This window comes from Rhinolophus hipposideros (genome assembly GCF_964194185.1).
Source record: "Rhinolophus hipposideros genome assembly, chromosome: 16".
NCBI classification, from domain to species: domain Eukaryota; kingdom Metazoa; phylum Chordata; class Mammalia; order Chiroptera; family Rhinolophidae; genus Rhinolophus; species Rhinolophus hipposideros.
In genome coordinates this window covers 20714176-20732399 of record NC_138062.1, presented here as the reverse complement: position 1 = coordinate 20732399, position 18224 = coordinate 20714176, and the positions used below count along the sequence as shown (strand labels likewise).

Sequence of the window (18224 nt, the reverse complement as noted above, 5' to 3'; positions counted from 1 at the left end):
GGTAAATAATATGAAAGGGAGGTTAATGTGGAAGACAAAATGAGAATGTCCAACACACTGCTAATAGCAGTTCAAAAAGGAAAAAATAACATGAATGGGGAAGGGGTGATATTTAAAGAAACAATGGCTAAGAACTTTTCAGAACTGAAGAAATACCTACATCTTCAAATCAAATAAGGACATTGAGTCCTGAGTGGGAGAAATAAAAATTAGTCGGCACCTAGGTACTTCATAATGAAACTGCAAACATCAGTTTGTTTTTTTTAAGCTACCAAAAAGAAAATTCAGGTTACCTATAAAAGAATGACAATTAGACTAAAAAGAAATTTCCCAAAAGCAGCGATCAAGGCCCTGGTGTAGTAGAATACTATCTTCAAAGTACTAATGAAAGTTAACCTTCAAGCTAGAAATGTGTAACTTTTAAACTATCATTCAAGAATGAAGGTGAGGGCCGGCCCGGTGGCTCAGGCGGTTAGAGCTCCATGCTCCTAACTCCGAAGGCTGCCGGTTCGATTCCCACATGGGCCAGTGGGCTCTCAACCATAAGGTTGCCGGTTCGACTCCCACAAGGGATGGTGGGCTGCGCCCCCTGCAACTAGCAATGGCAACTGGACCTGGAGCTGAGCTGCGTCCTCCACAACAAAGACTGAAAGGACAACAACTTGAAGCTGAACAGCACCCTCCACAACTAAGATTGAAAGAACAACAACTTGACTTGGAAAAAAAGTCCTGGAAGTACACACTGTTCCCCTTCCCCAATAAAGTCTTAAAAAAGAAGAATGAAGGTGAAATAAAGCCATCTTCAGACAAATTAAGACTTAAAGGCAAACAATTAGTGGTTGACTGCTGCTGAAAGAATTATGAGAAAATATGGAAAATAAAAGTAAGAAATTGAACCCAGAAGTAAGGAGGGAAGCGCAGCAAACAGTGGTGGTCAAAGAAACGCATTGGTAACTGAACAGACGTGGGGTGTGGATGTGTGAGAGGATAAATTTCAGGGGTGACTCGAAAACAAGCTGGACTTTAAAGACTAAAGAACAGTAACACGTAAGATGGGAATCAGGAGACCAAAAGAAAAAGCGCTCGACATTTTTTCTGTTTCTCATAGAACAGCTATTAAATTAACCTTAGATTTTTAAGTATGCAAGTTCATAACTTAGTTATTTAAAGAGTAAAAGTAGAATGCATACCTACTAAACCCAGTTGAGGAGAAAGGGGGGATTTTTTTTTAAAGCTGGATCAATCCAATAAAATAAGGAAAATAGAAAGGAGGAAAGAAGGGGGAAAAGTTAAAATAGAAAAAATCCAAATATATAATGATAAATGAAAACAGATTAAACTGAGCTGTTAAAATATAGAAACTCAGATTTTTTTTAAATTCAGCTTTTTGCTGTTTATAAGAGACGTGTGAAATATAATTATATGGGAAGCTTGAAAACAAAGAACTTTAAATAAAAGGGCTTACTAGGCAAATTCTAAAGAGAGAGCAAAAGATAAAAGAGGAAGAAAGAAGGTGGGGGAAGGAAATAAGGAAGACACAATATTAACTTCAGAAAAAAATTTAAGGCAAAAATATTAGGAATAAAGATAGTGTTAGTAATAGAAGGGAAATAAAAAGCTTACAATAAAATGGGTAAAGATGTGGAGAGACAAATCACCAAAGAAAAAACCAGCTGATCAGAAAACTTTTGAAAAAATGTTCAGCCTACTGCTGATAATGGAAATTCAAATAAAAGCAACAATGGAGCTATCCTTTCAACCCCCATCAGATAGCAAAAAAATGTTTAATTGGATGATGACAAGTTTGGTGGAGATGTGGAATAAAAGGGCACTTGCATCTCTTACTGGTTGGAATGAAAGCAGCAGATGTGCATAAATCTATGACGCAGCGTTCTGTTTTCATTCTGTATCCTAGAGAAATGCACAGGGTTGCTCCCTTGGTCATGTGTAATAGCAGTAAAGAGGAAACAGCCCAAGAGCCCATCGGTAGTGGAATGGATTAATAAATTGTGATATATTCAAACAAATGACGCTTGTAGCAGTGAAAACGAATTAACTTATATTTACCTGTATTAACATGGATACATCTCAGAATTACTATTAATATGTTGAATTAGTTGCAGACGGATATGCATATCTAATTTCCAATGTACATAAAAGAAAGCAGTACTGTATGTTGTGTTTGTAGGTAAATACGTGTATAGTAAACCATACACATCTGAGAGGAAATGATAATCATTCAAAGTGGGTAGGTTCCTTCTTGAATGAGGAAGATGAATGGGATGGGGGAAAAAGACAGAGCGGGCCTTAACTCTGTCCTGTTTAATTTTTAATCATCTGAAGCAAATATAGCAAACATATTAGCATTTATTTACGTTGTTAATTCCGGGTGGTAAATGCATAGGTTCCTGCTGTTCTCTATGTGTGTGTGTTTGTGTGTGTGTGTGTGTCTATGTGTTTAAAATATAACCTTAATTAAAAATAGCTTCCAGCTTGTAATGGGAGAGGAAAGACAGAATAATAATAATGAAGAGCAAAGTGTTCTGTGTTGCATTATGGGTTCTTTTCAGATGCTTTCAGAGTTGAGATAAGAGAAATGTTGCCAGTGAACCCAAGACTGCATCCTAGTGGAGTTATCACGGTGTCGCTTTCCTACAGATTCCTACCCGCCGTCCGTCACTCATACACGTGTCTACCATTGTAACCTGTTTTTCTTTCTTTGGACTTTGAAATCCTTGCTCGTTCTTCACTAGTAATTTCTTCCACTAATTACATTCTGGTCATTATAAAGCAGTAGTTTATCCAGGGCCTCCCCAAAGATTTACTACAATGAAGGGGAAAATCTGAAAAACGAAGAGATGCCTTGCTTCTCATGGAAAGAGGAAATAACGACTTCCGTTGTAATGTGATGTGGACTTTTATGGAAAGATTTGCAGTTAGTGGAAGGAGAGAAGCATTTGGTTGTCTGAATGGAAACTTGTCTCTAGTGCAGCAAACTTCCATATTGTTTTCTTCCTTTATCTGAGAAATTCCATATGAGGTTCTCACCTTTTAAACTTTTGTCTGCTTTCCCTTTTTAAACGTGTTACTGCAAATAATTAACAGATATGTTTCCTGACCTCTGTAAGGGGGGATCCATGTGAAAACAAGGTTTGGTCATTGCTGTCCTATGTTCACAGCACCTAGCACAGCCCTTCCAGCTAGTAGGTACTCGGTATCTGCGGGCTGGTCTGTGGGCGCTGTGGACGATCTCACAAGAACACGCATCACAATCACTCCTTATTCCAGGGCACAAAATAAAATAGCGGCAGACTTTGAGAACGGTTGCTTTCAGTGCATCTGACACATTCTTCCGGGGTCCTAGTAAACAGCCTGGCAGTGTTTCTTAGAAGCAATTTACCGGTCACTGGGAAAGGCATCCAACTTGTCTTTAAAATACACCTCTGCGTCACAATTCTTTTTAATTGTTAAAAGTAATCTTTTATTGGCATTTAAAGCAATTGTTGGTAACCTCCTCTGCCATCTTAACCGGAAGCCCTGCACGTGCTCCGTGTTGAAGCCAAAAGGAAGACTGACTTGGATCTCTTCATAGGCTGCCTTCGGCTGCCAGCCTGGGCTTGATTTGGGCCTTGCTTTCTCAGACATTTGTTTCCTCTTCCTTCGCAGAGAGAAGATGCACCAGTCTGCCATGTATGAACTCTGCCAGGGGATGCATGAAATCAGCCTTCAGTTTGTTCGACTGCAGCTCAGCTTTGAAGAGTACACCATCATGAAGGTTTTGCTGCTGCTCAGCACAAGTAAATTGAGGCCCACCCTAGCACTTTTTGTACATTGTCAGATCATCTCCCCTTTGGAGAGCAGCCTATTGAGAGTGTTGGGTAGTTGGTAGAAAAAGAAAAATTGAAGAGGTGGGAGGAGGGCTTGGTCTTTGATGAACTAAGTTACTTACAAACTATGAGGCTTGGGGTATATGAAAGCGCACATCCTTTCCTTCATCCATCCGACCACTAAATACTCGTTAAGTGTATGTGAAGTGTGTGGTAGGATTGGGCAACTCAGGGCATAGAGGGGTGAATGTGTCACAGTCTCAACCTTCAGAGACTTTTACTGTAAATAAATTTAAACATAATTTTAGTACATTGTGGAAAGGGATCATCTACTATGATGAAGACTGTCACGGTGGCTCGAAGACAGAAAGAGCATGTTCAGTTCTGGGGATCAGTTCTGGAGAGATTCAGAATGAAGTTGAATCTTGGAGAGCTTTGCAAGCGTCACGAATGGGATAGGAGTTGTAAAATGCCATTCCTGTCAGGGAACGGTATGAGTGAGCGTGGACATGTGGGAAAGCATATCCAGGCAATAACACTTAGTTCTGGGGAGCTGTTTTGCCCATTATTTGTAGTTTTTATTGTATTTTTGTATTCATCTAATTTTTCAAGGTGCATCAGTTATATTGGGCTGGGGAGTGGGGAATAAGGTTGGGATGTAGATTGCATCTGAATATTCAAAACCTATTGAAGATACCTGGCCTCTGTTAGGTGGGCAGAAGAGTGTAATACCGAAAGCTTTGAGTGACGTGATCAAAGCTGTACTTTATGGCTTTATGAAGATATATCTCTTAGTAGACTAAAGCAGGAAGAGAAGGGGAGGGAGAGAGGCACAGAGAATTTATCCTGACTGGAAGCACAGAGACCTGAGAGGCTGTTGAAATAATGGTCTGGATGATGGTGGTTGGTGGCATGATACACAGGAGCAAATGTATTCAAGAAATACTGCAGAGTTGGCTTTGGCAACTGACAGGAAGGGGGAAGGAAAGTGGTACAGGTCAGATGTGACATAGGTTTTGAGCAGAGAAATGACTCGGATGGTAATGATACTGTTAAGAGAAATACTGTTAAGAGAAATCTATTAAGAGCAGGTTTTGTGGTGTATAAGATGAGTCTTATTTTGGATGGGTTGATTTTTAGATGAATCCTAATGGGCCAAAACATGGAGAAAATGAAGGACTGGGATTGAAAAGACATTTTGGGTATGCAGATGTAACCTTGAAATGATCCTTACAGAAAATTGTAGTCTAACGTCAGTTGGTGAGTGGGGTTGCCATGGCACAGAAAGAAGGGGACAGATCCAGTTGCACTACGTGAAAGGGAGATGGCAGAGGCTGATGGGACAGAGACAGACCCGCCAGAGAGGGAGAGTGTACAGTGACGGAAGCCAAGAGTTGGTTTCCAAAAGGGGCGTGATTAACCACGTAGCTTGCACAGAGGAAGCGGAGAATGCCGAGAAACGCCTGCTGGAGTCAACCATTAGGCATCACGCAGGTTCCAGATGGCCAGGGACTTGCAGATGGATGGGAAGCGTTTTTAGGCTTCTGGAACCAAGTATAAAAGGAAAGAGCTGATGGCCTAAGGCACCAGAAGAGATAAGAGAGGACAGGATTAGCTTTGGCAAGGATGTTAATAACACCTCCTCCCCACACAGTGGGACAGGCGTTTTCTAAGGGAGCTCACATCACATGAGGGTGAGCCCAAGGATGATGGCAGGAGACAGTGTGGAGAGGAAATCTCTCAGCCAAGTGCTGTGGCCCCTGAGGAAACTGAAAAAGGTTCGGGACACCGAGTGCTCCAGGGCAAGTGGCATGGACTTCCGAGGAGCAGTGGTTGAGTGACCCCCTGCAAGCAGAAAAGCACTGCCATCGAGTGTGTGCCCAGCCCTCTCTTGGTCCCTGAATAGGGGGCTTAGAAGAAGGGACAGGTTTCAGTAGCGTCATTTGATAGAAAGTGGCCTCCATAGCCAAAGTAATGAGGAGAGAATGAATAAGAAAAGATGTCACTTCCAGCAAAGAGGGACTGGGTCTGAGGAAGAGCCTGAATCAGAACGGAAGGGAATCCAGTGGTGACCATGGATCAGAATCTGCTTCACATATGTTTATCACCTCACTGCTTTTGAAGTGTTTTCCATATGCGTATTACCTAAATTAATGTTTAAAACAACCTTATGAGATTGATAGCCCTATTCTGAACTTGACAAAACAGAGGCACACAAGTGTCATTTGTTCAGTACCCTTGTGAGTTGGGACTCAGACCGGAGCCTCTCCCAGGAGCAGGGAGCAAGGGCTGCAGAGGCAGGCTGGTGGCACATGACACCAGGACAGCAGCAGGGACAGTGGACTGGTGAGCAGGCCGGGTCTGGACTCCAGCAGAGGGGGCTAGTCCGCAGCCCTGGTGGGGGGAGGGGAAGGTACCAGCACTTCACAGCTGTGTTTTGTTTGGCCGCCAGGGCATTTTTAGGTTGCTTTAGGCCTTTTATCTTGTTTTATTTTTGTTGAATTTGATGGCCCAGGGCAGGGCATGTTCTCCCGCTTGCCACGGGCCTTACCATCCCTCACTGTTGACACTCATCCAATCTCCTGTAGCGTTGTGTTTGCAATCCCGCATCTGCAGGGTCAGCAGGACCAGGGTCTCTGTCCCTGCTCCACTCTTCCTCAAGGTGTCTGACACGCTCAGTTCCTCCTTTTTCATTTCTGGAATACAACTTTGCGATAGAATCTTGAAATTCAGTGACTGATCTCATTCCCCTTTCCAACCTGTCATTAACCATTACTGATTAGAAAAATGTAAAAAAAAAAAAAATGTATACACAGACACATATCAGATGGATGACAGAATTTAAATGAAATTTTTTTTCTAAAAACGTATATGATACTAATTTTTTCTACGTTTTATCTGCTCAAACTTAAATGATATCCTACCCTTTTATATGTGTTTAATCAGCCAGCCTATTATAATCAATTCCAATATAAATTTGAAGCTACCTGAATACTTTATTAGTTTCCAGGTACCTCAGTACTTTCAATTCTAATATTTGTAGATACAAGAAAAGCAAACTGAAAAGGTAGGAAAGCATAAGAATTTTGTGAATCATAGACACTGCAGGCTTTGGAAAGCTTAGTTTGCAAATTTGGGGTAGAATGCATGAATATTTTTGTTCTTACTTCGGATGTTAAATTGCACACCTGATGTCCAGTGTATCAGAAAAGTTTTTAGCAATTACATCAAGAGAGTTTTGTATTCCTTCTGCTCACTGAAGAAGGCAGACGAACTTCCACCCAGTTGTCTCTTCACTCTTCTCCAGCCCATAGATTTGGATGATTTCCAGCAGCCCTGCTGCATTTAATAAGTAAATTCAGAAAAGCTGGGCAGACCTCCAAAATTTTAGGTTTTGCTTAAGTTCTCTTTATTTGTGGGTTTGTTTAAACTTCTAAAATATCTAGCTGGAAAATTGGTACAATATATTTCAGTCACAGAAGTAATATGTAAGTAATATTTGACACAAGTTGTTCATAATTTGAGAATTTCTGATAACAGCTTCAGAAATGGGAAGGTCTTTGGTTAATCTTAGTAAATGTGCCAAATAGTATTAAAATGTAATAGGGAAATGTCTTCACTTATTCTAATTTTAGGTAAAATTTTAATGTATAAAACGATACCCATACGTATTTAGATTGAAAAACAAAAGATTTACTCCATAAAATGTTCTAACTTAAAAAAAAATCAAATGTTCACCTGTATGTGGGCAGTATAGGCTGTTATTTATTTGCTAACTTCTAGTTTCTTTTAGGAAATTTTAGGTTAACATTAAAATTTTGATAGAAAATGGATCTACGACTTTATTACTAACTTTCTTGTTATTAGCATCCTTCTTTAGTTTTTTTTTTCTTTTTTTGTTTAATACTTTTAAAACAAAGTTTTAATTTTAAAGAAAAAAAACCTGTCTTATGTAATGGATGGCATTTGACTCTTAATATGAATGTCAAGTATTTGAAACCACAACTAATATTGTGGCAGCCTCAGGAATTTGTGCAGTTACTATTAGGGGTTTATTCTTTCCTCAGAGAAACAGATTGAGGCAAACCACAAATCAAAAGCCTCAATAATCAAACTCAAGAAGAAGATTATTAACATGATATGTGAAGTTAATTTGCAAGATAATCCGTATCTTTATAAGGATTATCTTTATTTGCAGACAGTGGTATTCCTGGCTTCCAGGGATACACATAATATTCAGAAACGCACTTAGCATTCTAAAGTGCTGATGACCCAAGTCAATTATTATTTATACCAGTTACGATAAATTAACAAATATGCTGCGTCATTAAGTGAAAGTAAGAGCCGTTTCTAACTCAGAATGTTAATATCACAAGATAAATTTTCATTAGGTCTTCATTTTCTAAACATAGAGTGCTAAAGGATTTTATTTTTCAAAGTTAAAGCATAAACATAACTGTTTATTGGCAGTAGTAGAAAAAAACAAACATTTAAGTAGATTTTCAAAGGGGATACCTTTAGCTTACCCTCTGCCCTACGCCTCCTTCCAGCACGCAGGCACAGGCCCATAAAGTGCTCTCACGTATGTCCTGGGGGAAAGCCTGTCCTTTTAGCAGGTCACAGAAGCATTTCATATGCTTCAAAGTCCTGAATCCAAAAGTATTCCTTCTAAGTGAGATGGTTTCTGTCGTTTAAATATAAGAGCTAGTTACTACTTACGGACATAATCCTTAATTTTCTACTTTACCAAAGAAAAGATAAGCTTAGTTTATTCTCTTTGAGAGTTTTAGCTTTCCCCTTGTATGCAGAGCCACTGTTGTGTTACCCTGTTGCACATACACACCCCCATCAGGTTGTCCGGGAGGTCACATGACAGTGCCTCAGTTGTCACGTGACCTTGGAGCAAAGAGTATGTAAAGTGCTTCTTTGCATGCACATTCTCCCCTTGGTAGATTGCCAGTTTCCCCAGTGTCTTTGATATTTGAACTTGAATATGAAGAAGTTACTTTCTAATTCTAGACCCAGCTTAGAGTGTCTTTGGCTTTTCCAGTTGTCCTGGAAAATCAAAGTATATTTTCCTACCTCTGAGGTGTTGGCCAGTCAGGATTTATCAAACACTTTGATGACAGGCCACAAGGCAATGAAGCACTTTGGTTGAGAGGCGAGCTTTGGAAAGAGACCAACCTAGGTTTATATCCCTTCTCTGCCATTTATTTATTGTGTCCTTGGGCAAGTGTTTAAACCTTCAGTCCTCAGTGTCTCCGTCGGTAAAATAAGAATAATATAATGGTTGATGTTCAAGATTAAGTGAGCTAATATATACAAAGTATATAATAATATACACTCGATAAATACTAGCAGTTATTCTTTTGCATATGTATGTATGAGTTGACCAGTAAATAACTGCCGTATTTATTGATAAATGCAATTAATTGAGATTCAATATCAATCTAAAAGTAGAGGCCTAAAACCTCAAAATATTCCAGGCCCTTTAACTGCTAAGATGCTAAAGGTGTTTTCCATCTTGGGAATTTACATGTCTGTATTCCTTATACACAGTTCCGAAGGATGGCCTCAAAAGCCAAGCTGCATTTGAAGAAATGAGGACGAATTACATCAAAGAACTGAGAAAGATGGTAACTAAGTGTCCCAACAATTCTGGGCAGAGCTGGCAGAGGTTCTACCAACTGACCAAGCTTCTGGACTCCATGCATGATGTAAGTAAAGCTTTTTGATACCTCTTAAATGAAGGATCGACAACCACACACTGTTGAAAAATGAAACTGGAGCGTTGAGACAGAGTTCTTGGGGCTTTGGGAAGAATAGAGGTAAGTTATCCAGTGGGAGGCAACGTGAAGTGAGAACTGACTAGGAAGCAAAGTTTTCTTCAGATAACCTTTGAAATGACCTTGATTTAAAGTAAAGGGTGTGGTTCTTTCCCTTTCTGAGCATGACGAGAGAGCTGTGCGCCATAGTATCAAAACCCCTGGGTCCTGGACTGGGAAAGGCCCTCAGATGTGCTGCAGGTGTCAGATCAAGTTTCACATTTCTGCTTGCAATTTAGGAAATGTTTGGTTAGGAAAAATGTTTGCTTTGACATTGCATAAATAATGTCCATCTTCTACAACTGTTAATCTAATAACCCAATCTTTCAAAAACATTATTAGTGGGCTGGAGCCAGCTTGGATCATCTCAACTTTTGCCAAATTTTGAATCCTATGTTCACTGTTGTTCATAGGAATCACCTTTCTTGTCGTAATGTAAATAATGAGAGTAAATTCTGAGCTTGTTGCTAATTCATTCCGTTATAGATGGAGTCGAGGTGTTTGTTAGCAGTTTCTACGCAGTATTGATGTGGATAACTCGCTTTGTTATGTCACTTAACATATACTTCTCTGTAAGCATTTTCTCCAGTTGTGGCTCAAAAAAAGTTGTAGGCAGTCATGCTAATTTAGTTTGTCATGTTTTTGAGGTTTTTGTACTTTCTCTTGGAAAATGTATTGTCCAAGCTCAACCCATAGATTTGTAGAAGAAATTCTTCTTCAAATATTTCCCTACCGTTAAGGAAAATGCGGCAGGCTTGATGACCAATATTATAATAGTATTACTATTGAAATAACGGTTCATCCTTTAGAAAGTTGTTTATGCCACTGGAGGTTAATTGATAAAATAATGTCTTTCCAGTGGTTTACACTGAGGACCCATTGTATATCAGGTTGACCTGTGCTTTCTCTGAACTTTTCATATGTTAAGAGTGAAATTCCCACAAGGTGAATTCAGGGATAGATAGTTTTGCTAATAATTATCACAGGCCTAAGGAGTGTGGTTTCAGGAGAAACGTTAGGAATAAGAGACGATGGCAAACAAGACTTTGGGGAACACAGCCAATGATGTGCTCCCCAACTCACACAAAAGGCCATAAAAGAAACTGGAGCATGGAACTTTGGTCATCTGCATGAGAACAAGCAGCATTCTTTCTTCCTTCTGCTGGTAGTGTTGAAACTCCTTAATGGAGCTTAGAATGGTGTTTGCTGGTTCTTTCTTGATGAATTCTCTTACTTGTTCACATGTATGGGCAGGCACTAATGCAGTATGAAAATGAGCGTGGAAGAACTGTCATCACGACACAATAGATGATGCCCTTTGAAGCAGTGGCATGTAGCGAGGCTGATCGGAAGTTAAAACTTGTTTTTTCACAGCTTTCAGAATTTTTGTGCCTTAAGCAGAGTAGCACAGTGGAAACACTTAGGGGCCACCCCAGTTGTCCATGTGGCAACTTCTTTCTCAGCCAACACAGTGTTAGGCACAAGGTAGGAACTCAATGAACAGTTGCCAGATGGCTATGTCACAAGTGATGGTTTTCTGTAAAATCCCCCAGGACAGATCGATGTCTTTTTGGTCTTTTTTTTTAACCGAGGTGTAATTTATACACAATAACATGAACATATTTAAAGTGCATCGTTTGAGAAGTTTGACACATGTATACACCTATGAAATTACCATCACAAGACGACAGATTGTCACCTCAAAACTTTCCTTGTGCTCCTTTTTACCTTTTCCTCCTACCTACTGCTCCCCAGTTGCTTTTCTATATTTCTTTCTGGCAATGTAGATTAGTGTATATATTCTAGAGTTTTGTATGTTGCAGAGTTTATATATTCTAGAGTTATATATTCATACTCTACTAGTTTCTATGTTCTGGAGTTTCATGTGCATGGAATCATGCAGTATGTGGTCTTTTCTGTCTGGCTTCCTTCACTTAGCATAATTACCTTGAGATTCATCCATTCTATTGCAGATATGTATCAATAGCTCATTCCTACTAATTGCTGAGCAGCATCCATGTTATGGAGAGTCCACAATTCGATGGTCTAGTCACCTGTTGCTGGGTGTGTAGGTTGTTTCCAGATTGGGAACTATTCAGATAAAGCTGCACTGAACATTTGAGTACAAGTCCTGGAATGGACATTGCTCTTTTTCTTGGGTGGATAGCTAGTAATGGATTGCCTAGGTCATATGTTAAGTGTGTTTTCATTTATTTGAGACTGCCAGACTGTTTTCCAAAGTGGTTGTACAGTCGTACATTCCCTTGACAAGTGTGTGTGAATGCAGATTGCTCCATTTCCTTGCTAATACTTGGTATGACTATTCTTCCTAGTTTCTACCACTATAATAGCTACAGGGTAGTGTCTCACTGTGGTTTTAATTTGCATTTCCCTAGTGATTAATGAACTTTTTATGTGCTTATTTTACCGTCTTTATGTCTTCTTTGGTATAATGTCTGTTCAGCATTTTTGCTCCTTTCTTTGAAAAATTGGATCGCTGGTTTTTAATTGGATGGTTCAGTTTTGAGAGTTCTTTATGTATTCTAGATAAGTTCTTTTGTAAGATATATATATGATTTGCAAGTATTTTCTCTGAGTGTGTGGCTTATCTTTTTATTCTGTTAGCAATTGTCTTTTGAAGAGCAGAGGTTTTCCATTTTAATGAAGTCCAGTAATTATTATTTTCTTTTATGAGTCATGGTTTTTGATGTTGTATCCAAAAAATCCTTGTATAAGCCAAGGTCACAAAGCTTTTCTCCTATGTTTTCTATATTTTCTAGAGATTGCTGTCCTTCATTGATTGATGTATATTGTCTTGAAAACCATGTTTTCATGTTTTCTTTTTGTTTGTTTATTTTTTTCCTGAGAAGTTTTGGTTGTTTCTGGTGGAAGGGTAAATCCAGTCCATCTTACTTTGTCTGGAAGGAGAACATTCTTTAGGGAATCATTTTAATTCTAAAACCTTTATTTTAAATTATATTTTTTAAAAAGTTTGCTCCTAGAGGTAGCCTAACAGAAACATCTTGAAAGCTCTATTTATATTCCTTTTCCAGACAGAACATTGAAAAATGCATTGTAAGTCTAGAGGGACCTTTCTAACATTCGTGCTTATTCAGATTTGAGACTGCCTAGGGCTTTTTCATTAGAGTAAATTAATGAATCAACATTTGTGGAATTTTCTTCTAGGGAACAAAGAGCTACACACAAGGACTGGCTCTGTACTTAAAGCCTAGTTCTGATCACCTTGTGAATAAAAGAGTATTTGTTCCTAAGGGTCACGTGAACAAGAACCCTAAGAACGTAAATCAAAGTTCTGCTTAAAAAGTGGGCATATTATGCCACCCCTCAGAACACATGTCCACAGAACTTGGGACAAACGTGCACAGCTCTCGAGACACGTGTACATAGTTCTCAGGACACGGAAACGTCTATCCATTCATTGAGGTCAAGGACTATTTATATTATGATCAGTGTGTAGAACAGTTAGTAAATGTTAAATGATACTGATAGTATCTCTTAAAGGCAAAAATGTCCCTTTCCTATTAAATAGTTTCAAGGTCATACATGACTTTGCAATCAATTTTACTTCAGTATATACTAGCAAGAATGTGCCTCATCATGCCTATCAAAATCGAGGATAAAAATGAATGTACAGCACCAACCCAACCCCCAAATAGCTTAGATTCTAGAGAGGCAGCTGGAGCATAATACAAGGCAGAAGGTAGTCAGGTGCTGAAATCGGTCCCCTGGACAGTGGGACCTTTGAGAGCACATGTGCGTCCAATTCATTCATTCATTCGTGTGCTGATGAGCCCCTACAACGTTCTAAACCTAAAGATGCAAGTGAGAACCAAATGCCTGCCCTTAGGAATCCCATGTGTCTGATGATGGAAGGTGTTGATTTCATTCAACAAACACTTTAGTGTCTAAAAGTGCCAGGGAGTGTATGAGGGGCAAGAGACCCAAAGCTGGGCTTCCAGGAGCTTTCCCCCTGCTTGGGGTAACCAGACAGCACTGTGAAGAGCAGCGTACAGAGAGCTCAAGATGTCAGCATCCCAGAAGGCGTAGGCTCACTCATGTTTATTCTGAGTTGATGGAAAGCCTTACTGAGAAGGGATAGGGGCCAACTGTGCTAGGCAGGGGTCACAGAAGGCTCCCAAGGCGGTGTCAGAGGAGCTTTATGTCATGGAAGAAGAGAGAGCCCAAAGAGTAATTTCTCAAGGTCCGTAAGTAGCCAGTGGCAGCTGGAACCCTCTTGACTCGATGTCTGGTGCTCCCGGCACCACCCTCATGATGAAGGAGAACTTCAGGCTGAGAGCAGCTTCACGTTTTAGACTGGTGCATCTTTGGGAATTAGAAAACTAGCACTGAGGAACATGAAATGCAGCTGCACAGCTCTCCAGAGTCATTTGGATCTTCTGGAACGTATTGTGTTTGTGAGACACAGGTTACGTCTTGAAGGCAGTGAACCTGGTGTTGTCTTAAAATGTCATGCACATTTAGCAGTTCCCAAAACAAAATGTAAGATCTGCCTCAACCTGAGCTGAGCAGGCTTCAGTAGGGAGACGTTCGTCTCTGCATATGATCGTTCTACCCGGGTAAGAACTACCTGTTGGCTGGGCCGGCACCAGTGTGTCACGCAGACACTGGATACTGTTGTCTGCATGACCGAGGGAAATTGTGAGGGTCATTTTGCTGAATAACTGCTTTCTGTGGTTCCAGAGGGAATGCTGGACAACTAAAGTGGCTCTTCTTCAGCCAGGCTCTCAGAGCAAAGGTTTCCTTCTGCCAGAGTTGGGAAGGGCAGGCAGGGGGAGATGGGAACATCTGAGTGACACAGTAACTGTTACACAGGCACACTGGGGAGACTTCATTCTTTACGTGAAGAGGGCGTTCCATTTCAGTGACACAGTCACCAGCAAAGGAGATATTACTGTGCGCTGCCAAGACTTTTAAATTATTTTGAGATGCTCAGTGCTCATTTAATTAGCGGGTGCTTTTCCATCCGGGCTGTGGTGGTGGTAATTTCCACCATGACTACCCTATAGGTGGTTTTGAGATACATGCAGACCTATTTTAAGCCATTTCTTACCACGTACGGAGGAATGCGAGCCATAAGTTTGGCTCGGCCCACCATTTGGGCAGCCTGGTGCTTCCATTTAATTCCATTTACACATTTAATTCTGTTTTACATCTTTCCAGTCAGTTTATCCTCAGGAAAAATTGTGAGACCAAAATAAGAGCCCACCACAGAAATGTGACCCCTGGAGACAGCAGAAAGAACGAAGCCTGTGGTGCTGCACCACCGTTTCAGTCAACTTGGGTGCTTTATGTAAATTTTTTTGGCCCTCAGTTTCTTCACTTGTAAAATGGGAATGATATCCATCCTGTAAGGGATTGTAAGAAGTGAATGAAATAACCCAGGCACTAAGGTATCTGACCCACCACAGTCACTGAACAAATGTTCACCCTTCGCTTCCCCATTTCCCAGACTGTGTTTGAGTTTGCCCCACATCATGTCTCTGCACCACCAGAGAGCATCCATCAGGCAGTTTTAATTTACTTTTAAGCCCGGAGACAGCCAAACAGGTGCATAGTGTGTGCCTCCCAAGAGACAACAGTTGGTGAGATCAAGCCAGGAAACAGGCAGTCAAGACCATCCCACAGTGTGGGACTGGCAGCACGGACGTTCTGTGGAACGAGTCCCTTAGACCAGCCATACAGAGCATGTCCACGGCACGGCACATCTCAACACTCACCATCAGCATTCTGTGCTTCCTGCTTGTCTATCGGGGGGACTGGAGTTATCGTTCAAAACCTGTTGGCGTGGAGTTGTGCCACTTTCTAATTCGCCAAAGGGACTAAAGGTGTTTGATGATGGAGATAAATGATGGCAGATGGCTGTGGGGTGACCATCAGGAAGGATCGATGCCGGTGAATGGAAAACCCTTGTCCCGGTGGTTATCAGAACACTGCTGATAATAGACAAAGGCTGGCCATGCTGCTTCAGCATGTGGAGAGAAATGTCCCTTTCTTCTCGTTGCTCGTGGTGACAGTGAAATGAGGTTATTTGATTCTATATCTGTAATAGGGTGTCCAGTGCTGGCACTTCCAGGTGTGTGAGTGTGGTGTGTGTGTGTGAGAGAGAGAGATTCAAAGCCACACTCTATCTCACTGAGTTAAATAATATAATTGTTAGCGGTGTTATACTTCCTTCTTCTTTGACAAGACAATGACTGAGAAAGATTCTAAAAAAAGGAAGAGTTGTTTATTCCAGAGTCAGCTAAGTGAGCAAAGCCTTGTCTTCTAGGGCACCCGGGGAGGGGAGGATACAAATTATGTGAAGATCCACTCCGCCTGAAAAAGAAATGTTCATAGGTAAAAACTCCAAATGAAACGAGTAATTGAGCTGTCAGATCTTACTGTTTGTGTAGTTGGTGAAACCAGAGGGAGAGTCATGAACAGTTCTCAGTGTCTTTCTGCATTCCTGTGGCACACAGAGACCAGTATTTGCCTTGACAGGTTTTTCATTTCAAGGGTATAGCGTAGTATGGAATGCATTGTCCTGGGTGAATTATGCCAGTAAGTGCCTATTTTCATTTCAAACAGTTTTATGTTTGTATAATTGGGGAAAAGCATCAAATATATTTAAAACTAAAAAAAGGGGGGGTAATGGAAAAAATAGGTCAGAATGTCCTGTTATTTCAATATTGTGGATAAATAAGGAATTGATGACTTTGGGTGTGATGTGGAAAGGTCCGGGCGGGTCAAGGATCAGTGTGTTTTAGATGCTCGCAGCTGAGCCACGAAGCCAGCTGGAAGACGCAACCCCTCGTAGATAGGAAGGCTGTCCTTACCTGTCACTCCTTCTTTGTGCACACTAATGGTTTAAGGGCAGCATTGGTCAGCGGCATGACTGTGCCTCTCCAAGCTCCCCTCGTTTGTTGTGGGTTCCTATTGTGAGAAGCAGCAGAACAGCTGGATTACTGTTTTCCTAAACCTGTTGAAAGAGATCTGAATAACCAGGATGCAACATAAAAGAAGATACTTTCAGTGCCCAGTTGTTTTAGACTTTGTGGAATGAGCCGTTCCCAGCTTGGTTATACTTTCTAAGCAGTCTCCATGGGGGTGTGCAAAGGAAGGGCTGCTGCAGGGCTCTGCATCTGCGCGAGGGCAACGCTTCTGTGACATGAGCCCCCGACAGGCAGGCACGCAGATGGCAGCCTCCAGCAGGCCAGGCCTGGTGCTGGTGCTAAGGGCGCAAGGGCAGAAAGGAGGCTTGGTCCCTTTCTGGGACCAAGTGAACTGGGAGCTAAAATGCTGCTCAGCAGGTGCTCCAAGTGGACTGTGTGCACCCTACATGGAGTATCAGGGAGGATAAATGGTAGGTCCAGGGGCCACAGCAGGAGAGGAGGGAAATGACTGCTGAGCTGAGCCCCAGCGACACGCAGGAGTTTTCCTAACAGATGAAGGGAAGCTCTTCCAAGTCAAAGGAGTTCAGATCCCAAGGGAGAGAAAGCGTGGTGATTTTGAGAAAAGGAGAATTTCATTGTATCCAAGAGCGTCAGGGAGGAACGGAGAGAAATGAGGATGGAGACAGTGAAGGAAGGTATCTGTGAGCCACGTTAAGGAGGCTGCTGAGGGATTTTGAGCACATCTCTAGAGAATCTAGCACTGCTGTGTCCGGTGCAGAAACCACGAGCCACATGTGGCTGTTTACATGGAAAGTAATTGAAAACAAGTACCATTTAAAATGGAGTTCCTGTTTTCAGGGCTCAGTAGTCGCGTGTGGCTAGTTGCAGTGCAGAAAGTCATGTTGGACAAAGCTGAACTAGAGAACCTATCAGAGGAGGGCAGGTTAGGATGCTGCTGAGGTGATCCAGGTAAGAAGAGAGGGGGCTAAGTTAGAGCAGGGGAGGTGGGAGGCCAAGGAGATACCTGAGTAGTAGAATGGATGGCTCGTGGCAATGATAGGAGGTGGAGGTTGAGAGGGGAGGAAGCAGGTCTAAGGTGGCCCTGGGGATGTGGACATAGCGAGCAGGGCGAGGCAGGGATGCAGGGGGAGCTCTGTTAGAGGACATACTCAGCGTGTTCTGCATGTACTGGAGTTGCGGTGCCCTTGGGACAGCCCGTGGGCAGTGTCAGGTGAGCACTGGCCCTGTGGAGACGCAGGTGCTGATGAGACTTGGGTGCTTATGGTGCTCTGTGACGCCTGGGGGTAGATGGAACTGAACCCAGAGAGAAAAACATCCAAGGGACCAAAAATGGGAAGGTGCCTGTAGAGCTGGGAAGGAGCAGCTGCCGAGGTAAGATAAGTAGGTAAAAAGGGCGACACAGGAGACAAGCGAGCAAAACCCCCCTGTGCGAGTGAGGGGTCAGATGGGCAAAAGCTGCGAAAGGTCAGTTAGCAAACAGCCTGGAAACTTGCGGTAGCCATAGCAACGAGCAGGTTATTATGAAGAGTAACTGACTGATTTAACTCGGGATAATGTTCACTAGGTTGACAGTAATGATAGCAGAAGCCAGAAAGCAAACAGGACAAAACTGCGAGGAAGAAAAAAAATCAAGATGT

At 41.6% G+C, this 18224-nt stretch overlaps 1 protein-coding gene and 1 long non-coding RNA gene across 6 annotated transcripts in view; one reads left to right on the top strand and one right to left on the bottom strand.

The window, feature by feature from the left end:
- The window catches only part of NR3C2 (nuclear receptor subfamily 3 group C member 2), a 309953-nt gene that overhangs the window by 272268 nt on the left and 19461 nt on the right, over positions 1 to 18224 (top strand). For all 5 annotated transcript variants that reach the window (XM_081077096.1, XM_081077095.1, XM_081077093.1 and 2 more), the window contains exons 7-8: positions 3667 to 3797; positions 9387 to 9544. In XM_081077096.1, the coding sequence (XP_080933222.1) occupies positions 3667 to 3797; positions 9387 to 9544 (289 nt within the window). The remainder of the gene's footprint in view (positions 1 to 3666; positions 3798 to 9386; positions 9545 to 18224) is intronic.
- LOC308509274 overlaps positions 12517 to 18224 on the bottom strand; it is a 24505-nt gene continuing 18797 nt past the window's right edge. Inside the window, exons 7-8 of the long non-coding RNA XR_013995156.1 lie at positions 16510 to 16652; positions 12517 to 16009 (exon numbers count right to left, since the gene is read on the bottom strand). This is a non-coding gene — a long non-coding RNA (uncharacterized lncRNA). The remainder of the gene's footprint in view (positions 16010 to 16509; positions 16653 to 18224) is intronic.